This window comes from Lotus japonicus, chromosome 1, assembly GCF_012489685.1.
Source record: "Lotus japonicus ecotype B-129 chromosome 1, LjGifu_v1.2".
In the NCBI taxonomy this organism is placed as follows: Eukaryota; Viridiplantae; Streptophyta; class Magnoliopsida; order Fabales; family Fabaceae; genus Lotus; species Lotus japonicus.
In genome coordinates, this window is record NC_080041.1 from 93,545,246 (window position 1) to 93,570,794 (window position 25,549).

Below are 25,549 nucleotides of genomic sequence, written 5' to 3' on the forward strand. Positions count from 1 at the left end.
TATCTCTCGGTGAGGGTGGTCCACCAGTTTGGGTGGAACACTATATTTGATTTTCGGGTTTTAAATCCCGAAATTCATATTTATTGTTTCGGATTTTAAATTCTTGGGAGTTTTCGGGATTTATAACTCAGAAGCTTCAATGGATGGTTTCCGGGATTTAAATTCCCGAAATGCAGCTAGACAAGGGTTTCGGGATAAATTTCAAGGGTATTTTGAACAACCAAAGTGGGGGTGTTGAATTGGTTACTTGGGGTGACAAAGTTAACACCCAATAGAAAATGCTGGCCCTCTCAGCCCATTAGTGAATATCCAAAACAAGAAAGTAATCTCTTTTTCATAGCTTGACTAACCATCTATTTACATTTTCCATTTGTACTTATTCAACATCATTGTGTCCTGCAATGTCTCAAAGCTGGAAGAACAGAGAAAGTTAGAGCACAAAGCATCAATTCAAATGGAAGGCATCAATATTCTAGAACGTTATTTTATTTTGTACATTATTGACTCAGAAGTCAATTTTGAGAATTTATTCTCTCTTAGTTAGAAACATGATGTAGCAATTAAACTCTTAATATACCGACAAAACCATTTCATCTTCAAAGTTGAGATCAGTTCTTATATGAATTGCAATAACATGTATGCTTAACCTATGTGATGCACAATTTTCTTCTGCTTTAATGATGGGAGTGAAGTTGGTGGTGTCGTATGGAAAGGGGGAGAAAGTCCATGAACGAGGGGGAAAAGTGAAGGATTGGAAAGATGCGAGAATCCAGCGAAATCCCTGATGATTAAAAAAAAGTTGGAACATATGGGAAAATGGTTTGATAAAAACGGACGAAATCCCGGATTTTACGTATGAATCAAAATGGAACATAAGTGTGTGTTCCGAGTCTAAATCCTGAAACAAAAGGTTGGGTTCCATATTCTAAATCCCTGAACTAAAATAAAACAACTATGAACAAAAGGATTCCATATTCTAAATCTCAAAGCAAAAATTAAAAAACTAGGGAGCAAAGGTTTATGTTCCAGATTCTAAATCCCATAAACCTTTGCTCGTATAACTAACCTAACTGGGTGTCCATTTTACAATTGTTCGTATACTTCTCCAAAATGCACCCTCTAATGCCACCGCAGTATGAAATCTTTAATTCGCTATCAACTTAGGAAGTTCTTTTCACTAAACATTATGGCATGTTAAACTAGTAAATGTGAAAAGAGTCTTGCTATATCCTCCGCCAAATGATGTGAATTATCCTCCGAAGCTTCATGTGACCCAGGTTAACATTAATTAGCATTTAAAAAAAAAGGAAATTGTGGCTACATGGAACTCAAATGTGGTTCGGACACTTATTCGGATGAAGTTTTTCGGAAGAAGAAGCATTTTCCATGAGAAAATTTGTCTGAAAGCGGGAAATTTTATAGTCGTTCTACAACATTGAGCTCTCGAATCAACCAGTGAGAGGGGACAATCTAAACCAGCAAATTCAAACTCCAACGCGTCGGTAACAAATGCGGATTAACTATAAAAAAAAACTTTCTTATAACTTTTTTTTTTGTCAGGAACTCTTGTAAAATTTGTACTAATACAACACTAGATATAAACGAGGCTAGGCATACCCACGAGGGGTAACTCAGATAGCAACAGACACAGGATGTGCGGGAAAAGCTCTTGGTTTACATTCCCACACAATACACCTCGGGAGAGGGATAAAGAGCCTTGACTAGGAATAAATCTGGAATCTGGAATAGTCAGTATCCAAAGGATGACTGGACACCGGGTGTTTATAAAAAAAACGAGGCTAGGCATAAAAACCTAGAAACTGATAGGGCAAAACAAAAAATGCCATTCTCTATGTTAACATAAATTAGCAGGGAAATCCCCACAGCATACCTAAAACTGCTGCCCCAGAGATAATACAGGAGCCGAGCATAAAGATCAAAACCTTATGCCGACTCATGAAATGGCCTATTCTCCAGATGCTGCAATGATGGGAATATTTGTTCATCTTGAAGTAACTTCATTCCTTCAACCTTTTGCTAGAAACAGACTGCTGCATTCTGAAATGGCAATAAAGAAAACCAAGCTTAGACAACTTATTACATGGAGTACTTACTCCTACAACCAAAAGGTTTCAAAAATCTTTAAATTTAACAAAGGGGGATGAACCGCAGACATGCTTTCATTTTTGGATAGAGGCAGGGACTCAAGATGCACAAGTACAATAGTAGCATTGTGTCTAACAGATTATAACAATTACAAACCATTGGAGGATAAAATATAGGTAATGTAAAATTTAGAATCCGCGGGCTACCGAGGAGGGGAAGAAGAAAATAACCAGAAACATTGAGGGGGAAAGTGTGAAACTAAAATAGAAGAGTTGAAGACAGATAATGCTTTCACACCCTGAGATAAAATCAATCATTACCTAAGAGAAAGATCCTCTCCATTTTCTAGAACACAGAAGACAATAAACATTAAATCCTATCTTCAGTTACCTCGGGAGGCTGTGACGCTTTTCCATTGGCTGATTGATGACATTCGGTGTAGATGGCCTAGTCTCAGCATCTGAAGCCTGAAAATCATTGTGAAAACCCATATGACAGGTTAGGTAATTCACAGATCAACTAGTAAATCAACTTTTACACCTTCATAAGAGTATACAGCAAACCACATAATAAAAAAAATCCAAAAAACAACCTAGTTTAATTAAAACCTCACTGTACCAATTATTTCATAATAGACCCTCGGACCACTGTTATGCAAATAAATCAACCCACAGTATAAACTAAAAGAGAAAGTAATGGATCTTGTATTCCCAAATGAACTGTAAAGCAGCCATGCTACAATTTAGAAGCATGCAAGTGCAACATGGCCGTAATTACTACAAGGGAGTACTTGGATAATGGGTAGATACTAGGACTGACCACCAAGGCCTTACCTTTTAAGGAGGAATTTAAGAAGCCTGTCTAAAATAGCAGTAGCAGACGTGAAACCAGTTCACTCCCCATTCAGTGATTTAGCCTTCACATTGATGCTACATAATTTCATAATCGATTAATTTCTCAATACAACCACTCGGCTTCATCTGGAATTGCCAGTCCAGATACCCTTTATCCAAGCATCACCTATTTCCTTAAACAAGTCGAATCAACTACCAAAAACATCAAAAATCCCCACCTCAGAAGCACTATCTCTTGGCCCTTCCTCTTCTCTTTGCAGTTCACTGGATTCTGGATTGACCACATCCCACAAGAAACCATTTTCATGTCCAAGGGAAAGTTTGTCAAATTCTCTATCAACAGCTCTACAATGAGGCTCTGTATGTGCCACATACTTCTCTGCGAAGAACAGGTTCAATAAAGAAGTTTTTAATATAGGTTCAATAAAGAACAGGCCAAAAAGAAAGTTAGATCTAGCACAATAAATTAGCCTGGAGAAACTAACTTCATTAATCAACCAACATGCAGATGGCAACCATTCATCATTACTATGCAGAGAAACATTTCCTCAAACCACACAATAAAATACAAAAAATGTTAACTCTTCAAACATACTTGGGAACTGTTCTACAAGTATGCTTAGTGCTGCAAGTGCATATTCAGACACTTGTTGTCAGGCAACAAGGAAATTCCATCTCTCACCAAAAAGAGAAATAGAAAATTCTCCATATATGTAACTATAAGAACCAATAATGCCCCACTAAATACAGCAACAATATCTTACCTACAATGGATCTAAAGGGTATAAAACAGAAACAAGTGACGAAGAGCAGTGGTGCGTGGAGAAAACTTATCTAGCGAAGAATCCATGTGTTGCAGAGGAAGCTGATAACAATGGATCTAAAGGGGAAAAGCCTAACTAGAGAAGGTGATGCCGTCAATTGGGTAGCAGGTCAGAAGAGACATCAAACAGCAAAGGAGGTGGCTGGAAAACAGTGGTGGTGGCTGGAAACAGGGTTTGAACCCGTCAAAATGAGGGCACGAGAATCAAGAGGGCTAGAAACCGGAATGAGGACACAGACTGTGAAAAAAACTTGTATTAACAGGCAGTACGTCCACTAGGTAATCACATATTAAGGTTGCTTCTCTTCAGGCTTTGAAACCATGTTGAGAGAAAACAAACAAATATATGACTGAACTCATGTGTTCGAATTACACTTAGACACCAAAGCCTATTATATAAAATAACTACCATAAATACACTAATTAATAGTTTACATAGTAGTTTACGACAGAAAGTCAGCCTATAATTATACTACTTAAGATTATCTCAATTTTCTTAACGTTACTACATAGGGATAAAAAACAAAAAAAGTGCAAAATCAGAGCCCAACTTAGGTATTGGCTTGAATCAACTTCTTTTACCTGCTAAGCAGCGAAGGGCATTCTCAGCAGCTTGTAGTTGAGCATCCTTTCTTGTCCTACCCATACCAACACCTATTTTCTCACCAGTGAATAGTACCTAAACCAACGCATTAGACAATTTTAGAACACAGTTTATGAATAAACTAAATACAGATTACAAAATCTAAACCTAAGCTTGTTTCTGTCAGACCTGATAGTTAAGTGTGACAATAGCTTTGTAATGAAGGTTAACATGGTAACATGCAAATAAAGTATGAGGAACAGTAACAGCCCAAAGAGGCAAGCAATTAAGTATAAGGACATAATAACATTTTTAAGGAGAATATTGTGTTATTCTGGCATTTTTTGTTTGTTCTGGAGAGACAAATGCTTTTCTCAGGGAAGCCTTACCTTTGAACTGCCGCGTTAAGACCTTACGCTCTATTTTAGCTTCTAATAATATTCCCAGCCCCACACCATAGCTTCTCAAAATAGCTTATGAATAAGTGCTTATGCAATAAACGTTCATTGCCTTAAGTGCCTAATTAAGCTGTTTACTCAAACGCACCATTAGATGATGTGGGATCTCAATACATCCTGTCATGAACAAGGCTAGACATAAAGAGCATGGAGATCATAGGACTGATTTTTTCATTACTTTGGAAAAATCAAGAGGCAATGTTGATTTTGGGACAGTGTTGAGTGGCCCAATATTAAACCTAGAATAGGATTTGATACCATCTTAGAATTTGAAGGAGGAAAATCCGCTAGATAGATTAGCTCTGTCTTTTCGAGACATAGTGCTTAATTCGTAAAATGAGTCTTAGTTTTTTTAGGCTCATTGGAATAAGGTGTAAGAAGTTGTTTTATTTTTTCTTTACAAATAGAATAACTTGTCCTGATTTTAAAGGTTCATATATATATGTTCTCATATAAAAGTATCATTCTCATAAGATACATCCTATATATATATATATATATATGTATATATATAGCAGTGTCCCAGGATGTTAGCCGTGTTGTGAGGTCTATGTCGTGTCCGTGTCATAGTCAGTGCTTCATGCCGACTAAAGCCAAAAAGAAAAAGACCTAATAAGGCCACTATCATTCCCATTAAATATATCTGATCAAGATTATCATTAATCTACAAAATACCATATAACAAAAACTAAATTTTAAAACCATCAATAAGCTAATGCATGTAATATAGAACAAAGCAACTAATACTACATAAGCCAAGAGCATTGAAATATCAAAAATGTTGATAAAAACATGCATAAACCAGAAAGTCTTTGCATAAACCTTAAATGGAGTGGTGCATATGAGATCAAGGAACAAAACAGAACTTTCACTAACCTCCACTGAAAACTGCAAGTCTTTACTGGTGCTTACAATGGACTTAAATTCAACCTATTAAAGGGAAAACATAAAAACGCACTTAAGGAAAATCAGAAGAAAGATATTCTCACTTAGGTAAGCCATGCATACCTTAGAGCAACACCGCTTCCCAATTTCTTGCAGCACTCCAATAGAAAAAGAAGACGAAAAGTTGAATTTTCCAGCCTCATTTTGAAAATCTTTGCTATTAGAAGATGCATAATTTGGAGATATCCCACCCTCTGCAAAAGCTTTGGTCAATAACACAACACATAAATAGAAATTTTCATAGATACAATGAAACAAAAATGTTAATGAGAACTTTTGAAACAAGCTTCTGGATACTCCAAAGTATCCGGGCTTCTTCAACTGGTCAAATTAGATGGAGAAATAATTGGAAAACTCACCATGACAAACTTAAAGTTTAGTAAAATGTATTAACTCAACTACTTAAGAACAGGACAGGAAAAAACAACACAAACACATAAGTAAGTGCCCAAGTGCATAAAATTTAGAAGTGCCGTGTGGCCTATGACGCGTGTCTGACACATGAGAAGTGTCCGAATAAAAATTATTTTTTTCTAGCTCAGACACGACTCGGACACAGCTTGGACATTGAGCCAACACACACCTTTGTGGCTGGACACATGTAAGGGACACTCGTAATGTTATTAATTTTAATTTTTTTTATCTACATTAAATCATATTTTATGAATAAAAAAAGTTAAATCATACTTTAAATTTTAAATATTTAAAAGTAATGAAACCTTACCTAATAACACCCCAAAAAATATCTCACCAGATTGCTTGGCTCAAAATTCAAATTTAGTAATTTTTTTGGTGAAGCTCATTCACATAAGATAGAAGTTTTAAGTTTTTCATTGTGAAGAGATTAACTTGTGTTTTAACTTTGGGAAGGTTATATATAAACCTTAACTTGTCTCATGTTCTCTTAATTTATGAACATATTATCTTGTTGCTTTTTGAAAAAAATAAAAAAAAATAAAAAAATTTAATATATATAAGTCGTGTCCCTGTGTATTACTTTTTGGCTTTTAGACGTATCGTCGTGTCTGGTCTCCGTGTTCGAGTTTGTGCTTCATAGTCTGTGGCAGTGTGTAACAGCATTTTACCACAGTTGGATTTGAGTGCCCATGTTAATTCCAGCTTTTTTAATTTTTGGTAGTGTGTCGAGCAAAATAGCAGCCCGAATTTACAATACAAGTATACCACAAATCATATGCACAATAAGTCACTCTGGTAAGTTACAATCTACTTCATTCAATCAACACACACATGTGAATGTGTATAAAATAATATTATAATAAATTGAAGATACACTTTGGAAGAGACTACCAAAGGATTGAGCCTTAAACAATAAAGCTATTTGTTAGAAACAAATCTCCAATAAATAGATAAGCATTAGTTATGCAATGTTGGGTGAGGAGATTTGAGAAGAAAAAAGGATAAGTGCACAGTAGTTGCTAAACTGTGCAATGCTGCTTCAGATATAGTTACTTAATATTTTAAAAGATACATAAAAACTACATCCTTTCAACAAAACCCATGAAATAATCATGTTCTCCCACCGTTCTTTTTATAAGAACCAAATGGGAGGTGCACCTTGGTCCTTTTAATAAGAACCAACTTGGAGTTAGTAGCGCACTAATTATTTTTGGACAAAATTGCCCTCATTTAAGTGAATTTTCTCTCTTTCTACTATGCAACTCACTATTGATGAATTGAAATTTAAGAAAAGTGAGTTAGGGTAATTTTGGAAAGTGATATAAATTTGGAACAAATTTAATGCTACAAACTACTTTAACAACATTTCTCAAGGGGTGTGAAATGGAGGTTTGGTTTTATAAAAAGGAATGGAGGGAGTAATATCTTCATAGCAGCCGAAGTAAATCGCTCATTATTCCATTTACGTACAGATTGTTCATCATACTCAACAAGAATATCAAATAAGATTCTAATGCTTCATGCAATACCGTTGAGGTATCTTATGAAAATAAGTAATAACCTATACCTGATAGCTGAGACTTAGATGGAATACTCTGCCTCTGAAAATCAGATACAGAAGTTGCCTGCATAAAGCAATGAAAAAGACGGGTGATTGTAGAGTACTCCAAGTAACACTTTAAACATTGACCAAAAACGGGAAACAGAAGTAACGCTCATCTACAAACCTCTTCAGCCTTAGATTGTGATGCTTGTGGGAGGGGAACATTAGGGCCTGAAACTGCCATACTATGAGAAAACGATTTCTGTTGCGCCTGATGCGTATCAGACTTCACTAAACTAGATTCTTTGCCAGATGAAAAAGTCCAATTATTTGTCTGATTTCTGGTGCTTGTATCATCTTCTATCAACCAGCCTCCATAAGGCTGTGTTAAAGATGGTGAAGCTTGAATGGGTGGCCTTGATATTAAAGGTGGTTCAACTGAACTTTGACTTCTTATATCTGGACCATGTCTCATAGGTAATAGTCCTTTTTTCATGTCAGAATCACGATCACGATCAACGGAGCTGCAATCATGCTTAACCGGAGGTCCAAGCAACCCAGGTTCTGAGACAAGGTTGGGAAAGTTACAATGACAAGACAACATACATTTTCAAAAACCACAATACAGAAGAAAGTTTAACAGCATAAAATGGCCCATACTTTGTGAAGGAACCAGGGTTCTTGAAGATCCAGGGCCATTTACATTTGAAATTACGCCAGCAGCTTGCTGAGAGGATTCATGTCTAAACTCAACACTGTTCACCATGGGACGGCTGGCTAAATCAACAGAAAGTTTATCATCCTGAAAATAGTAGCATATTAAAAACCCAAGACAATTATTGCATTATAAAAAATGTTCCATGCATATTAGCAATATTATGATCAGTCTTAACACATCATGCACAAGTTGCTATAGCAGAGACCAGAAATGACACATTTAAGAAACATGGAAACTTACAGGTTGGTTTAACCTTCGTTCAACTTCGGCACCAGTCATTCCTTCAACAATGGGGGCATTAGCAATAGCAGTACCATTTGGTGCCTCCTGTCATCCAGCAGATTAGTTGGTAATGGTATTAAAGCAAAAGATAAACAGCCATCTACAATAGCAAAATGGTAATACATGATCACAGATCTAGAATCATTTATGAATTACGAATTAGACCTATTCCAATCCAATACCTCAAACATCAAGTAATTGCTCACATCTGGAGGGTGAGGTAAACTTCCAACTTCATCTTCAAAGAAGATCACAGCAATTCTTTGTAAAAAATTCTCATCAAACTCTCTGAGTACAAGGCATAATAAATTTAAGTCATAGGGAGCATAATACTTGAGCCAGTAAACCACTTGACCTGATAACTTACTTGAAAAAACAACCTCTGACATTGCATGCAACATTTCTTGCTACGCATAGGACTGGGACAGCATTGGCTGTCTATGAAAAAAAAACAGAAAATACTCAAGTCTCTATCAGGAAAACTCAGAAAAGAAATAGTTTTTTATATTCCCAATAATATACATAAATCAGTACCTCTGCTTGAGGAGCATAATAAGGAGTAAAGGCAGGAACCACATGAACCCTAGGCTGGTCCTTGTCTTCCCAAACCTTTGAACGGTCATCAATCACCATTGCCATTTTCGGATGGCACATACCATCATGAAAAACATTTAGTAAAGACTTTCGGGAGCCTGCAAATTACTCCATTAGGATACAAACAATTGAAGCAAGAAGAAATTAACCAACATAAGAACCAGCAACATAACATAAGAAAGCATAGTAGCTTGAACAACAAACTTGCCTAACTTGTATTTATTACAAAACAAACAAGACCGTAAGAAAGATTTTGTTTTCAAAATGTTGACCGGACTCAAGTTTAACTTCAAAATTGTGTGAAAAACGTATAATGTTAAAGCCAACGAGCATGAACAAGGATTCAAACACTAAGTAAATACTATGAACCATACCTGATTTGACACAAGTCACACGGTCAAGGATTTGCTTTGAACTTATAAGATGTGACTCTGGGTCAAGAAGCCTCCACATTTCCAAAGCATAATCTCTTTCAGCCATAGTACAAACATAAACTTCAAACCGCTTACGTCCTTTTGCGGTTAAATAGTATCGTAAGTCCTCCCAAGCAGGTCGTAACCTCACTAGTACACTAGTATCACGAATCTAGATGAAGACACAAGCATTAAGAGTCGAGACTCAATCCCTAGGAAAATCAGAAGGCTTCCAAACACAACTTTACCAATTAGATGCAACTATTTCAAATATGTATAAATTCATAGAAGAAGGGATGAGTTTTACATCCAGTTTTGTCTAAAAATAAAAAACAAACTAATAATATGAATTAAACTAAAAAAAAGGTTCATTGTGAAGAATTATCACAGATGATTCAACACATCTATCTACCTAGCTCATACTTCCATACTTTGTCATCATGCTTTATTATTTCCAAACCATCAAACAATTTCCATAAATCAGACAAATCATGGCAATACGAATCCCCCATCTCAAAATTCATATCACAGCATAGCCAGAGACAGAAAAATCTAAGGGGGTTAAGATCAACAATGGTTAATTAGAGAAGACAGGATAAAAAAATTGCCGGGCAAATCCAACATTTGAATACTAACAATACTATGAAGGAATTTTTTCTCTTGGGGGAGAACGCCCCATTTGTTCAATGTGTAATAGTAGCAATGTCAATTTAAAGAATCATAAACTTAACCCTTAAATCATAACAAGCAATCTCCATCTACCACTCACCCTCCATCAAAAACCGTTAACCTTAACCATAAACATCCCAAAATTAAACAAAAACAAAAACACAAACACAATTAGAGATAGATATAAACCTCAGGATTGATGCGAGTGAGGACTATATTCCTCTCTGGCATCCTCACAACAGGGCGAAGCACTTTCTCGTGGCTATCGGAATAACGCGGCAACTCCTCCATCTGAACCTTGTACACCTTCCCATTATTATCGACAACAGAATCACTCTCCGCAAACTGTTTCAGCAGCAACCGGTCCTCGAGGTACCGCTTAAGCTCACCGGACATCCCCTGCACCCTCAAGGGATCACTCTCACGCGAAAGCCAACTGCGCAAAGCCTCAATCCTGTCCTCAAACGACTTCATCGTGTTCGCCACAATCAAAGTCTCGTCCAAATCAAACACAATCGAAAGGCACCTCAGGTTCAACATCCCCATGCACGAATCATAGAGCCCCACCGGAGCACCGTAGCACCAGAAGCACGGGAACTTCTTCCTCTTGCTCGGCATCGCCACCAGGTGAACCTCCTCGTCCCCAACCAACGCCACCGCTGTCTAGAACGCACAACAACAACAATCAAATTTCAAAATCCAAACAATTAACAGAGAAATCAAAGTTTCAAAAGATTTTCAGTTTGTTTCTTCACCCTCATTTCGTGGAAGCATGAGGCGTGCAGGTTGATTAGGTGCGGTTGCTCCACGGCGAGGGAGGAGTCGAGTTTGCAGCGGACGGCGAAGGAGGAAATCGTTTGTAGGATCGAAAGCGGTGGACAACGCTCGCTCTTCAGGGTTCTGTGGTGGATGCGAATCTCGTTGTTAGGGAAACGGAAGCTCGGAAACGCGGTCACCGGAACCACGTCGAGTTCACCCAATCGCACATCGCCTTCATAGACATCGATTTTGAACCCTAAGCGACTCATGCCGTCACTGATTTCGGAGTTTGGTGATCGGAAAATCGCGGCGGAGGAAGGAGGAGACGGCGAGAAGGAGAACGATGAAAATGCACTCAGAGAAGTTCGTGGCGGTTGGTGAACGCCATTTCAGACATCACAGACACTGACACAGTCTTTCTCCCTGTATTGCAGTCTCTGCAATTTTCAAACCACTGCAGTGCTTCGTTATTTATAGGGGAGAATGGGGTTCGGTTGAACAAGACACGGGGATGATGTGTGAGATTTGTAGATTACTGATGTGCCCCGATCGTCTTATCCAAGTAAGGGGTGGGGTGTACAACAACCGTCAACCCGACCCGTTTCATATCCCATTGAAGAATAATGATTTCTTCTAACTCATATTCGAGCTACATAGGTATACGTGAACGGGACAAGACATATGTGTTATGTTCGGCGTTTATTATAGACAAGGGCTCTTTGACTAAATTTTAGTGGTTTGTGACGGAATCGACACAATGGTCTGTAACAGAATCGGACATGACAGAATGGAATGAAACAGAACATGACAAGAATGAACATGACGACAATGTTACGTGCACTGTGTTTAGTCGGTGCATGTTAGATAGAACCATAATGGTAATAATAAATATAACCGTGTCACATTTAATGTTTGACTAAGCATAAGAGATGAATTGAATAAAATAACTTTTTTATATATATTATTTTATAATAATTATCATATTAATGTTAAAAATTATTATAATAGTGTAAAAGTCGGTGCTCTACATTGACTAGTGAGTAATTGGCAATCTTAAAAAAAGGTGAACGGGACAAGATATTTGTGTTCTGTTCAGTGTTTATTATAATTTTAGTGTCGACTGGACAAAAACTTTTCAAGTAAAACATTCTAGTATTTTGTTATGAAATTGGACATGACAGATCAAATGGAACGAAACTTGACAAAAATGAACTACGACAATTCTGTACGTTGTGTTTGCTCGGTGCACGTTAGATAGAAGAAATTTCGTATTGCGTTTGCTGTCAAATCACCGATTATACCCTTACATACATGGTTACCGGATACACACGGAGAGGCCCATTACAGCACTTGTATGCTTTTAGCCGGAATATTACTAAAAATGGGAGCATATGGGTTGGTTTGAATTAATATGGAATTATAATTACTCGAATATAGCTGGCTCTTTTAGGCACTTGAATATTTCCTAACTGTTCCGGTCCATTTACGGTTATTGCTTCTGTGAACATAGTGGCTAAATAACTGATTTATGTATAGGGTTCCATTCGACTCATGGTTGGGAACTACTGATTGGGTCCGTCTATAAAGATTTTGGATTTATTCAGAATGATCAAATTATATCTGGTCTTGTTTGTACTTTTCCAGTGATTTTAGATACAATTTTAAAATATTGGATTTTCCGTTATTTAAATCGTGTATCTCCTTCACTTGTAGTAAGTAATAATCAAGTACGACTATGTCCGGATCATTGTCATTTTATGCATCCTACTATTTCCCCCGATACTTCGAATTTATTAGCAAAAAAGCGAAGAAATAGATTCATTATTCCATTTCTATTCCGATCAATTCGAGAACGAAACAACGAGCTAATGCCCGATATCTCGGTTGAAATACCTATCGATGGTATTATTCATATAAAAATGTAAGATTTAGTTACGATTAGAAATAAACTTTCTATATCTTTATTCCATGGATCCTTTACTTATACTTAAAAAATTGGAATTCTTGATCCAATAAAAAAAATTTATGTTGCATAATTTTCGAATGAAATTTGTCAATAAATGGATTATTATTGTTTGAGCGAAATGCGGCAAAAGGAACGAAAATCCATGGACCGACCCCATCGTCTCCACCCCGTAGGAACTACGAGATTACCCCAAGGACGCCTTCGGCATCCAGGGGTCGCGGACCGACCATAGAACCCTGTTCAAAAAGCGGATAAAGATTCAAAAAAGAATCGATCTGATTCAAGTCATAATCTATATGGGATTTCCAAAGTTATTAATAGACGGTAAGCCTCGAAGAATCGAAGAATTACAGATAAATGTGAAAAAAAAATGAATTATGTGAATAGAAAACTCAACATAGCTATTACAAGAATTGCAAATGCTTATAGAGATCCTAATACTCCATTAGGTAGGATCTTTGTTGCCCAAGCACATATTTGTTGAGGAGAAACTGATCCAATTCGGGTGTCGCCTGGATCTGCAAGAAAGATAATTGAAATACTATATTCGGTTTTGTTGATAGGAGAAAACTGGAAACTGCTTTTTACAGTGGAAGCGAGCACAGGAAAGGGACTCTCGAAACTTGTTTTATTCTAAATTTTAAGATTCGTGAAAGGGCTCTCTATTGATTCAAACTCTATGTACTTTTGATCGAAAAATCAATCTGATTTATTTTTTACCTTTCGCTCAATGAGAAAATGGGTTAGATTCTACAGGAAACTTAAGGAATGATGGAAGAAATAAAAAAGAAAAAGAAAGTGTTCAATAAGAAAATAATAAAAGAAAGATTTGTGAACAATAATGAAATAATTCCTTCATATTGATAGAAATAGAAAGAAAAAATTGAAAAATTATCATATAATAATCCAAAAATTGCAATAATAATCCAAAAATTGCAATAGAAAAGAAAAGAGAGGTTTGCGATGATTTTTCAATCTTTTATACTGGATAATCTAGTATCCTTATGCCTCAAGATAATTAATTACAATAATTATGTATTTGGCAAATCAAATACCATGGTTTAATAACAAATCATTCGGATTAATTGGACAATTTGTATCTATATGCATTAGGATCCCGATTCATAGATCTCTCGGTTCGAGAAATCAAAATAAGAGAATCGAACCATTTCTTCTGACTCTTTTTTTTTCAAATTTGAGAAATGTTGGTTGATCGTGTATTTCATTCTAGTTCTATGTTTCAGAGTATCATTCTCTATTTGATACCTTTGAATTCAATTCCATTTTTCAAAAAGAAGATTTAATTGAGTATCGAGGAATAAGGAAATTTAAACCAAAATACCAAATCAAAGTAGATCGATTTTTTTCATTCCCCAAGAAGTGCATATTTTATCCGAATCTTCTTCCATAATGGTCCGGAACAATAGTATCATTGGAGTAAATACACCAATCACTTTAAATAAAAAAAGGGTTTTTCGATTTTTTATATGGTTCCGCATTTTAAAAAACAAAAAAACGATTTAAGTACAGTAATTGCACCTAGTGTTATTTTTACCCAAGGCTTTGCTACTTCGGGTCTTTTAACCGAAATGCATCAATCTGTAATATTAGTACCCGCTTTACAATCCCATTGGTTAATGATGCACGTAAGTATGATGATCTGTCTAACCAAATCCAATTCTCTCTCGATATGTTCCTTAAAAAATCTGATTCGTGCGGCTGCTTCTTCCCCCAACTAACGAAGAGATCTTGGCGGAATTGCCACATATGAAATTGAGCACAATTTTGCAAAGAAATAGCCCGCTTGTTCCTCAAGAAGATTTTGTAGCTGAATACAAACGTTTCTTCCCCCCCCCCCCCCCCACATGGCTAAAAGTAGATAAACGGGAATTAATTCCAATTTCCACATGATGAAGAAAAGTAAAATGTCTCGAGAAGGAGTTACGGGTTTTTTTTCTACCAATAGGGGCCCTCCCTTCACCCCCCCCCCCCCCCATGGGGGTGGTCTATACAGGGTTCATAACCACTCCTCTTACTACATGACGCTTACCTTACAATTTTGACTGCCCAATAACCAATTTGGTCCCAAGGTAATGAATAACCAGTTACACCAAAAGATGCGGTCAATACACCCAAAACCACACCAGTAACCCAAGTCAATTCGCGAGGTTTTTTAAAACCACCAGTAAGATAACCTAAGGGTTTTCTTATTGATGATAGTGACGATATTGACGATATTGATGATAGTCACGATATTGACGATATTGATGATAGTAATGATAGTGACGATATCGACCAAAGAGATCCACGGGGCGGTTTGTCCAGATATTCACGACCAAGAAGTACTGAATTCTCTTTCTCTTTTCGGATAGACCCTTGAAAGGAGAAGGAAGGATAGAATGCCAACAGGCGTCTATTATTGAATTCACGCGAACCATAATGCTAATTACCCTATCACATTTAATGTTTGGCTAAAATATTACATAAAATAACTTCTTTCCATATATATTATTTTATAATAATTATCATATAAAATCTAATAATCATTATATTAGTGTAAAAGACTAAAAGGATGTGCTCTCCATTTACCTTCGAGTAATTGGCAATCTTAAAAAGAAAAGTGAATGGGACATGACATTTGCGCTCTGTTCGGTGTTTATTATAATTTTAATGTGAACATGACAAAGGCTCTTAAGTAAAACATATTAGTATTTTGTAATAGGAACTAGACATGATAGAACATATGGAACCAAACGTGACAAGAATGAACAACAACAATTAATACGCACTGTGTTTACTTGATGAACGTTAGATAGAAGAAAACCATAATGTTAATTAAATATATACGCTATCACATTTAATGTTTGACTAAGAATATTAAATAAAATAACTTTTATCATATATATTATTTTAGAGTAAAATACACTCCCCTCCCTTGAGGTTTGCCAAAATGACACTCAACCCCATTCTTAACCAAAATCTACACTCCACCCCACTCAATCTAACAAGTTAACTACATGTTAAAAAATGCTAACAGGATATTCTCTTTAATTCCAAACTAATAAATTTAAATATTTAAATAATAATAAAATTAAAAAATTCGGTTTATTACTTTTATTTCAAGAAGTTTAAGATATTTACAATTAAATATTTTCACAATGTTGTATAGGAATATCAATAACATTTAAGTTTACAAATATAAATTTAGACTAAACAAATACTTCTATTTTTCTTTTAACTTATTTTCATGATTAATTGTACTAACAAAATTTCATGATTAATTAGATGATATTTATTCCAATGAAAAGCCCAAAAACAAATTTATGATTGTTCTAGTCACCTTCTCAATTAGTATATTATTAGCTTCATAGATTGGTTGCACTTGCAACATGCAATATTATCTTAGCAAATAAAATGCGAAATGCAACAAATAACAGATGATTATTACGTGAGGTGCTTGGTCTACTAGAATAACTGAATGAGGTATAGTTTTATATCTCAAAAAAATGGATTTAAATTCTTAGTAATCTCAATCACATGATGTTGTATGTCCTCCAATGATAGCTCAAGTGGTAAGAGCTTGGGGATATATGAGTTGGGTATGGGCAGTTGCAATTTATCTTTTCAATGTATCAATATAAAATTAAAATATAATTCATATATCTTGAAATTATATAATCCAAGATGAATTTTATGAAGAAAAAAGTCATATAATATCATAAATTATATTGTGAGAATATTTGTAGCTTTCGTCAACATATAATACAGTAAATAGTTTAAAATAGATTATTATAAAAATATTAATCGTAAATTTCTTAAACTTTTTTAAATAAAAATAATAATAAAAGATTTTTTTATTATTTGAAAATTTAAATCTATTAGTTTGGAATTAAAGAGAATATTCCGTGAGCATCTTTTAAGATGTAGTTAACTTGGTAGAATAGGTGGGGTGGAGTGTAGATTTTAATTAAGAATGGGGCTGAGTGTCATATTGGCAAACCTTAAGGGAGGGGAGTGTAATTTACTCTATATTTTATTACTTGTTTATAGTATGTGTATGTATCTCATGTATCTCATAAAACTAAGTGAATTGATATTTCAGTTTTGTACTTTGTCCCCAAATTGTTGCTTGTTCAATTATCAACTCTTGTGAGTGTAAAAAACTCATATTGGTACGTCCCTACGGCTTAGTGGACTGATAATGGAGTATTTGATTAGTCATTTTTGACTGTCAGCTATGAGAATACCTTCGTTAAAACCAAAAATAAAATTACCCCCATGGCTCAAGTTTTGGATCTTTTTTTTTGGTTACTCAAGTTTTGGATCTATCACTATCACTAATTATAATAATAATAATAATAATAATAATAATAATAAGAATAATAATAATAATAATATTTATTACTACTACTACTACTACTATTATTATTATTATTATTATTATTATTATTATTATTATTATTATTATGAGATGATAATGATGAACAATATTTTGAAGAAAATTGTGATTGTGATGGTGATGGTGATGAGCTTAATGGGGAAATTATACTTGGTTTGAGTTGTTGGGTTCTCAGCAGGAATGTCAAAATTGAGTTTGGAGAGGTTTAAACCTGTGTGAAATCTTTTAGTTTCTAAAAATTAAACCAAATAAGATAAGTTTAAGAAAACCTTCTCCCCACCTTCATCCAAACACCATATTAGTGAGTGAGTCATATACAATTAGAATCTAAAACCCTAGAAAATAGTCATTTTTATCTTCAACGTTGCAACCCAACCTCTTATTTTCACTCATTTTATCCTTTGATTATCCTAGTTGTCCCATCCGCCTTCTTGTTTGTCCCTTTTTTTCATTCCTCATTGTTCATTTCTCCTCGTTCATCTCCCAATTTTACAATATATTTTATAGTTATGTAAGTTGCATGAAAGTAAGGCTCGTGCTATGTCATCTAGCTTTAATTTTCTTGATTTAAGTTTTGTTCATCGTACTGGTAATAATGTAGCAGACTTTTTAGCTCGTAATGCTTTAGATTTTGACCAATGTGTTTAGGTGGAGAATGTTCCACCGGCCGTTATGGAATTTGTAACTCGTGACTTGTTGCCCGATGAGTGTTTGATTTAGTCTTAATTTAATGAGCAGTTTAAGAAAAAAGTTGCATGAAAGTAATAGAATTCCTTAATTGCCTACTATAGGGAGAAGCTATCATATCTTAATATATATTTACTTAATATATAAACGAAGTTTTTTTTTAGTAACCTTGAAGCCAAGGTAAGATAATAATTCAATAAATAAGTATATATGACTGACTTTTTTCAATGGTCATACTCATACCTATAAATATGTAAATAATTAAAAATGAAATCAATCATGATTTGATTAAAAGAAGACTGACGCATACAATTCAGTAACCTCAAAGAAATGCAAGTGGTGTTGCATGACATTTGTGAAAGATACCCTCAGGTGGAGCTATATCTAAAAAGTACACTAATGCACAATGTTGTTGATCTGTTGGAGGAACCCAAGGGAGATGTTAAAAAGGAATCCATTGAACTACATATCGAAGAACTTGAAACCGCACTTTCTAAAGTGGATTCCTAGATGAAATTTCTTCCTGCTACCGTGCAAGTGTATTTCATGTTATTTTTTGCTTGAGGAATTCTCTTTCTGAGGCGTGCTGGTGCTTAAAGGTGAAGAAGGAGGGTTGAAGAAGATAGATATGAATCAAAAGACACTGCACAAGACCAATGCTATAGGAAGTCTAGCATGCGAAACCTCATAATGCAACACATGGACAAAACTGAAGAGAGGTTCAAGGCACTTGAGACCCATAAACGATGTAAGACATACTTCCATATAGAACAAAGCTCAATCCGAAAGAGGAAGCCAAAGAAACCACACTTGTCAGCAATACAATGATCTAGACATCTAAAGCAACAAATGAGAAACTTGATTCTGCTTCAGTATTGCTGGATGGAACTCCTACTGAAGGGAGTGAAAGAGAGTCTCAAGAAGGAGGTAGAGGCAAAATATGATCATGCCTAGACTAGGGGTAAAGGATTAAGTCTCTAACTCTGACATGTTTCTTATGTACAATATTCTGAATAAGATCCCATCAACTTGCCCCGGATGTTGTTGACAGAGATTGAAAAATCCATCAACAAAGACAAGGTTTAGATGCTTCCCTATTGAACAATGGTAACAGCCTTGGCTAGAAACATGGAGCATATGGACCAAAGTCAGATTTGAGATCCTCCCCACCAACATCAACTTAAAGTCTCTCAATGCGATAAAGATCCCCACAAGAATCGAACCTAAACCTTAAGGGCATGTAACTGTACATATCACTTTTCAAGGGAACATTAACACTCTGATTTTGTTAAAGAATGTGAGGTAAAAGTAAAGAGAAGGAAAATGAGAAACAAATGGTAGCAAACTTGATGATTTTTTGATTGTTTAGTAGAAATAAAATAGAAGAAATGAGAACTATTTTTTGTTTCTTCTCTTGTTTGACTGTGTAGAGTGTAAGAGGAAAGAAAATGTGTATAAATAAATTAACAAAAATATCTCAAATGTAAAATGTTTGTATTATGATATCAACACTAAGCAAATTTATCACTACTCCTGTAGTACTGAATACATCCCTCTCACAATGTGATAGTTATCTTCTTGTTTTTCTCTAATTTTAGAAAAAAAAAAAGTTAATTTTGAAAATAACTTACCATCCATGTGAGTATCATGCTTTAAGATGGACGAGTATGCACTTCAGGAGTACTGAAAAAATCTCCTATTAGCACTTTGTGCGAGACCCATGAATTATTTTCAGTCCACTCCCTTTTCAAAATGCATTGATATTCACATTATCCTTCCTCTGCCTTCCATTTCTCCCATTTCCAGGAAAAGATCAAACGAAGCACGAGTGTCACTGCCCACTGCTACTGCACTTTAAGCCTCCAACAACCCACCCTTGACAAGGTACTCTAAACCTTAAGCCGTGGATATAACATAAAGCAAGTTCAGTATGTCATGAAATGGAGAAAAGTGCTGAGGAAATTAACAAGGATAACAGCATTCAACTTTTGGTGAAGGACATTAAGGTTCAATGCGAAATTTGAGATTACAAAATGTCTATGAAACTCAAAAGACAATTCGATTAGATAGTTAAAATCAGTGGTAATGCCCCACAAGAGAGGATTGAATACACTCACTTGAAAGAAAGTGAAAATAGTACCTAATGAGCAAAAGTTAGAAAAGTTCTCTAAACATTGTTAACTATATGATAAAAGGAGAAATGAAGGATCCAACGAGAAAAATGAATCAATCAAACCAAAGATAACCTAATTAAATGGAGTAGAGAAAAACATACGACAACCTCAAGGGGGGAGGGGGAGCTACTTAAGTTTACAGTGAAGGCACTGAATTATATTTTTATGAAGTCCAAGGATGTCTAGTGTTCAATATAACTTGACCCCATTCGATAGAACGACTTGGATATTGTTGGACATTATCAATGTAGAACAAGGTTTGAAGAAGTCTCATACAAGCAGGAGAGAAGAAGATGCAGAGTAGTGCATCGTAGGAACCAATAAGCATTGTAAAAAGTAAATAAATAAATAATTTTTTTTTCATTTGGTACATAAAAATATAAGAAATAAGATTCAGTATCATAGATTCATCACTAGAAAGATATACAGCAGTTGACCAAAACAAAAAATAAGATATACAGCAAAGTACAAATACACAAACACGCACATGCACGCACACAAGAAATACTAAATGATCTCATGTTCCCCTTTGGAACCACATGGATCCTAATTCCTAACTAAAACAAGCTAACAAATAAAACAACTTTAAGTAAGATCACATCACATCCAAGAAACATGAACCCAACATCTTGTGAATATGTAACGATCATCTAGGAATCATCTCTGACACAATATCTGTACCACTAAGGTTGGTTGAGGTTTCATGTGGATTATCAGATTTTTTGTACTTGATTACCTGAGAAGATGATGTCTCATTTGAAGAACCACCAGAGTTATGCCATCTGTATACTCCAGGCTCAGTCAATGCCTTCTCGTTAAGATGAACTTCCTTGGAAAGCATTTCCAACACTTGCTTCATGGCGGGTCTATGCTTAGCTGCTGATTGGGTGCAAAATAAAGCAACTATGAGGAACCGATTCACCTGGTTCTCATCATATTCAGTTAATTCTGGATCAACAAGCTCCAGAAACCTATTTTCTTCTTTCAGCTTCCAAGCCTGCACACATGAATGCCATGTCAGGAGAAATAAAGATTTTGCAACTTCTATGCTCAACAAAAAAAATACCATTTTCTTTTTAGCTACATGGCTGATAAGAACTGGTTAAGAAGAGAAGAGAACTGAAAGAAGAATTTTATTGAAGAAGAAGAAAGTTCTCTGGTTCACCAGGTATAGCAACCAGAAAAACTATAAGAATGAATACACTTATACACCATGAATTGCCACTTTTTTGGTTATGACCAATGAAAATCTAATATGAAATGTCAACAAGATAATACATTTTCAGATTATAAAGTGATTTTTTTTGTTGACTTATAGACTTTTTAAAAATTCCTGAATAAGTTCAACCTATGAAGACGGAAAGGCCTGATGTAAATCATATGAATTTAGGAAGCAATTCATAAATGAGCTGCTGCCAACTGGGAAATTGTTTATCAGTTATCAGTCTACTAATTTTTTTTCCAGCAGTCTTTTCTCGGTCAAATTTCAGTTATAGTTTGTTTTGCACATGAGGTTTTGAAGTGGTTGGCTGAAAACCCTTCTCAAGCCCTCTTTTAGCTAAATTATGACTTTATTCATCTTTATGTGCCCCTACGTCTCACGAAATTAGAGACGTTAAGCTAAGATCCTAGCATGCATCAAATCAATATCGATACTTAAGAATCCAGAAATATACCCATTCCACCAAAACCAAGAGATTATCTCCAAATGCAGCTTTGCTGCTACTTCTACCGCTTATTATTTCAAGCATGAGAATTCCAAAACTGTATACATCTGCCTTCTTTGTAAGCTGTCGGAGAAGTGCATATTCTGGTGCAAGATATCCCCTGCACAGACAAAAGAAGTAATATTGGTTTATATGATATGGCCAAGTCTCCAAAGATCCACAGGTTTACCCATACTAGTAAATTGAGTGAAGATCAGATATGTCTTAGGTCTCCACATTGCAAAAATGCTAATCTAGCCCAAAAAATATAGGGGATTGCAAACAATTACTTTACAGTTTTTTCTTTTGGAAAGAAGAGTTCACTTCTAGCTTGATAAAACATTCCTCTCCACTATTATTTCAGATTTAATTAAGGCTTTGGCCATCCTTACCTTACAAGCTAGCATATGGAGTTGAATTACCTAGTCCAAATTCTAAGATGTATTTATGTAACAATTAAATACTTATTAACCAATAATAAAGACAGAAATACTAGCAGCGCACATCAAGATGATTAACCTGTTGTTTTGAAGCATATTACTATGTCTATTTTAGACACAATTAAGTAAGAGTGATTTCATTATGTCACATGAATAGAAACATAAGTGGTTAACCTAGCCACCTAAAAGGTACTCAAGTTGTCTATAAGAACTCAAAAGAAACCACAAAATTTAGCCACTGATATTTTCTTTCTCTAAAAATATGTCTTAAGATAAATTATGAAATTCAAACAACCTTATGAAAAAGGTATAGAAAGACTTAACTAATTTACAAGCAATAATCACCCAATATGGTATTATTAATATAAAACTATGCATTTTTGCTTACTCTGTTCCTGCAACACGAGTACTAACATGAGTGACATTGTCAGGGAAAAGCTTTGCAAAGCCAAAATCCCCAATTTTTGGAGTAAAGTTCTCATCCAGCAATATGTTGCTGGCCTTGATATCTCTGTGAACAATGTTTGGTTGAGCCTCTTCATGAAGAAAGCAAAGACCAGAAGCAGTACCACGGCAAATAGCAGCTCTCTTCGGCCAATCCAGAGCAACAAGTTTACTTTTGGAACCTGTAAAAATTTTCTCCATTAGCACAAGCCAATTCATAAATAACACTTCAATTAATTGAGCATTTACACAGTAGCACAATGCATATCCAACCCGTGACGTCACTTAACCCCAACCAGACAGAGAAGTCATACTAAGCTTCAAAACTCTCCCCTTTCCCCTTCAAAATCTTTAATATACAATGTACCCCAACATTAACCAGAGATACTGGCCACGTGAGTCTCATTCAAACAGGGAGATGATTATAATTTAGGAAGCGACAGAATCCTTAACAGATTATATGATCATGAACCATGATAAAAAATGGAAAGGTTGAACAACCGTTGAAATTGGAAAAGATTCATATTCAAACACATGTTTAAATTGTTCTGGTATTTACCAAGCAAAGAACTCGCAAGGCTATTGTTCTTCATAAATTCATAAACCAATATCCGATGTCTACCCTCAACACAGCAGCCAATTAGCTTCACAAGATTTGGATGTTGTATACTTGAGATCATATCAATTTCTGTCATGAATTCACGTGCTCCTTGCTTAGACTCGACAGAAAGAGACTTGATAGCAACTTGAGTACCATCCCTTAGAACTCCCTGCAAATATTAATGACAAGCAGCAAAGAAATGTCTTGACTCTTGAATTTTGTTTAAGGATGGTGAGCAATACGACCAATAAAAATGATGATCATGACTCTCACCTTGTGCACAACTCCATAACCTCCTCCACCAATTTTACATGAAGGATGAAAATCTCCAGTTGCTGATCTCAGTGAGTTATAGCTAAAGTTTCTAGTTGCAGTCACTGTCAATCACAGACACATAAATCTTACACAAGCAAATTACAGAATACAAAATTTTCCAAACAGTAAACACAACAAAAAATCAAGAACGCAGTTATGTATCCAGACAAGTTTCGCCTGGAATAAGATACATGTGTATTTTTCTTATTTAATTTGCAATAAGTTCTATTTGTAAGAGGATATAACATTACTCAATCCGTTTAGTTTTAACTCAACACTACCAGCAAGCAGAAAGCCTAAAATAAATTAAAAAACTCATTAACCAATGCTAAGTTTTGCTATGTTCCTTTCCTGAGGAATTTAACCAAACTACCAAGGTTAATTATGAAAACCTAAAGTTAAATGCCAACAACATTCAACTCTCCATCCCAACCCCAGTTTCAACAGAAACCTTGAAAGTTGAAACAATTTTACAGTGTTGTCTCCAGGTTCTGACATGTCTGATTTGATAAAAAGAACACACACAAATTTCCTGAAAATACAATCACTACTCAATAGAACTGCAATTTCAACCATTGTTATACTTATTGGCATTTGAAAAGGAAAAAAAAATACAGAAAATCACATTCACAAAGTCAACAACCTGTGCTCACATTGATGATTTTTTTTTTTACCAATTATGCAGATTTAAAATCATACAATTTTCTGTACCGTGTTCATGGGGCTGGTCAGCATGCTCACCCCTCGCTTTACAGCAATTCAAGACACCAAAGCAACGGCCAATCATGGCTGTGACAAGCTCCAGTCTCTTATGTTAGCTCCAGTCTCTTATGCTAACCTAAACCTTCTAAATGCATTTATTCCTCAATTTTGATCACACATATCAACTACCAAGGTGGGTCAAAACAAGAAACATAAATTGATTAACTTGGAAAATAACGAAGCAACTTGGACCCTAGAACAGCACTATATGCACATTAAACGGGTAAAAAAAACATGGGTTTTCGACAGAATGAGTTGAGACACTGTTAGACCCCAAATTCCTACCCTGAAGCTTGAAACTTGTAGTGTAGAGAAACATTGAAAAGATAAGATTTGTTGTACTCTGAGAAAGAGAAAGGTCACCAAACCCTTTATAGTTTATGAGTGATACCAAGATTGGAAGGTTTAGAGGAACGTGTGAATCCATATATGGTTCAGAAAAAGAAATGGGAAAGATATAGATTCGCCAGAAAGGAAGGACACCAAACATTCAGTGTCGTGTGTGTGGGGCAAAAATCTGAAAGTGACATATTGTTTTCTTTATGTTCTGTTTTTTTATTTTCTTTTGCAGTTTACTTTGCTTGACAAAACCAATAATGGAATATAATAAGTATTATATAGGAAGCAGCCATAGAAGGAGGAGTGTTGTCAAGCAAACAAGAAAACTAAGTCAAAATTTAGGAAAAAGACAAGAACCCAAAAGAAAAATTATACTTGCTGAGCGACTTAGCAAAGTCTTACAACCTGGTTCCTATTTTCATTTAAAACATAATAAAGTTGAAGATATGGTTTAATTAATATTTCGAAAATGTTCTTTTAAATATTTTTTAAAATATGACCAAAATAGAAAAATAAAAAAAATGTTTCTGAGGAAAACGAAAGTAATTGAAA

General features: G+C 35.2%; 2 protein-coding genes across 7 annotated transcripts; both read right to left on the reverse strand.

The window, feature by feature from the left end:
- Positions 1-1,516: 1,516 nt before the first annotated feature.
- Positions 1,517-11,689, reverse strand: LOC130727926 (RNA polymerase II C-terminal domain phosphatase-like 2). 3 transcript variants are annotated; one of them, XR_009015480.1, is made up of 17 exons: positions 11,161-11,689; positions 10,595-11,068; positions 9,698-9,908; positions 9,264-9,421; positions 9,097-9,167; positions 8,912-9,017; positions 8,688-8,774; positions 8,390-8,531; positions 7,914-8,293; positions 7,754-7,811; positions 5,833-5,972; positions 5,701-5,754; positions 4,366-4,462; positions 3,179-3,339; positions 2,940-3,035; positions 2,497-2,573; positions 1,997-2,058 (listed from the first exon to the last, which is right to left on the reverse strand). XR_009015480.1 is itself a non-coding variant. In XM_057579227.1 (16 exons), the coding sequence occupies exons 1-16, from the start codon at positions 11,431-11,433 to the stop codon at positions 2,019-2,021; spliced, it is 2,529 nt and encodes an 842-aa protein (XP_057435210.1). In that variant the 5' UTR covers positions 11,434-11,687; the 3' UTR covers positions 1,517-2,018. The 3 variants fall into 3 exon arrangements, 2 of the variants coding, with proteins under 2 accessions (XP_057435210.1, XP_057435211.1); XM_057579227.1 differs by lacking the exon at positions 2,940-3,035 and having other exon boundaries at positions 1,517-2,058; positions 11,161-11,687; XM_057579228.1 differs by lacking the exon at positions 2,940-3,035 and having other exon boundaries at positions 1,517-2,058; positions 5,833-5,963; positions 11,161-11,686.
- An 8,002-nt stretch (positions 11,690-19,691) lies between these two features.
- Positions 19,692-25,156, reverse strand: LOC130727928 (putative serine/threonine-protein kinase). Of its 4 annotated transcripts, XM_057579230.1 has the most exons (7): positions 24,944-25,156; positions 23,855-23,958; positions 23,540-23,750; positions 22,925-23,162; positions 22,067-22,217; positions 21,127-21,387; positions 19,692-20,111 (listed from the first exon to the last, which is right to left on the reverse strand). In XM_057579230.1, exons 1-7 carry the CDS (start codon positions 25,146-25,148, stop codon positions 20,106-20,108), a joined length of 1,176 nt encoding a protein of 391 aa, XP_057435213.1. In that variant the 5' UTR covers positions 25,149-25,156; the 3' UTR covers positions 19,692-20,105. The 4 variants fall into 4 exon arrangements, with proteins under 4 accessions (XP_057435213.1, XP_057435212.1, XP_057435214.1 ...); XM_057579229.1 differs by lacking the exon at positions 19,692-20,111 and having other exon boundaries at positions 20,736-21,387; XM_057579231.1 differs by lacking the exon at positions 19,692-20,111 and having other exon boundaries at positions 20,736-21,387; positions 24,596-25,154.
- Between the last annotated feature and the right edge of the window lie 393 nt (positions 25,157-25,549).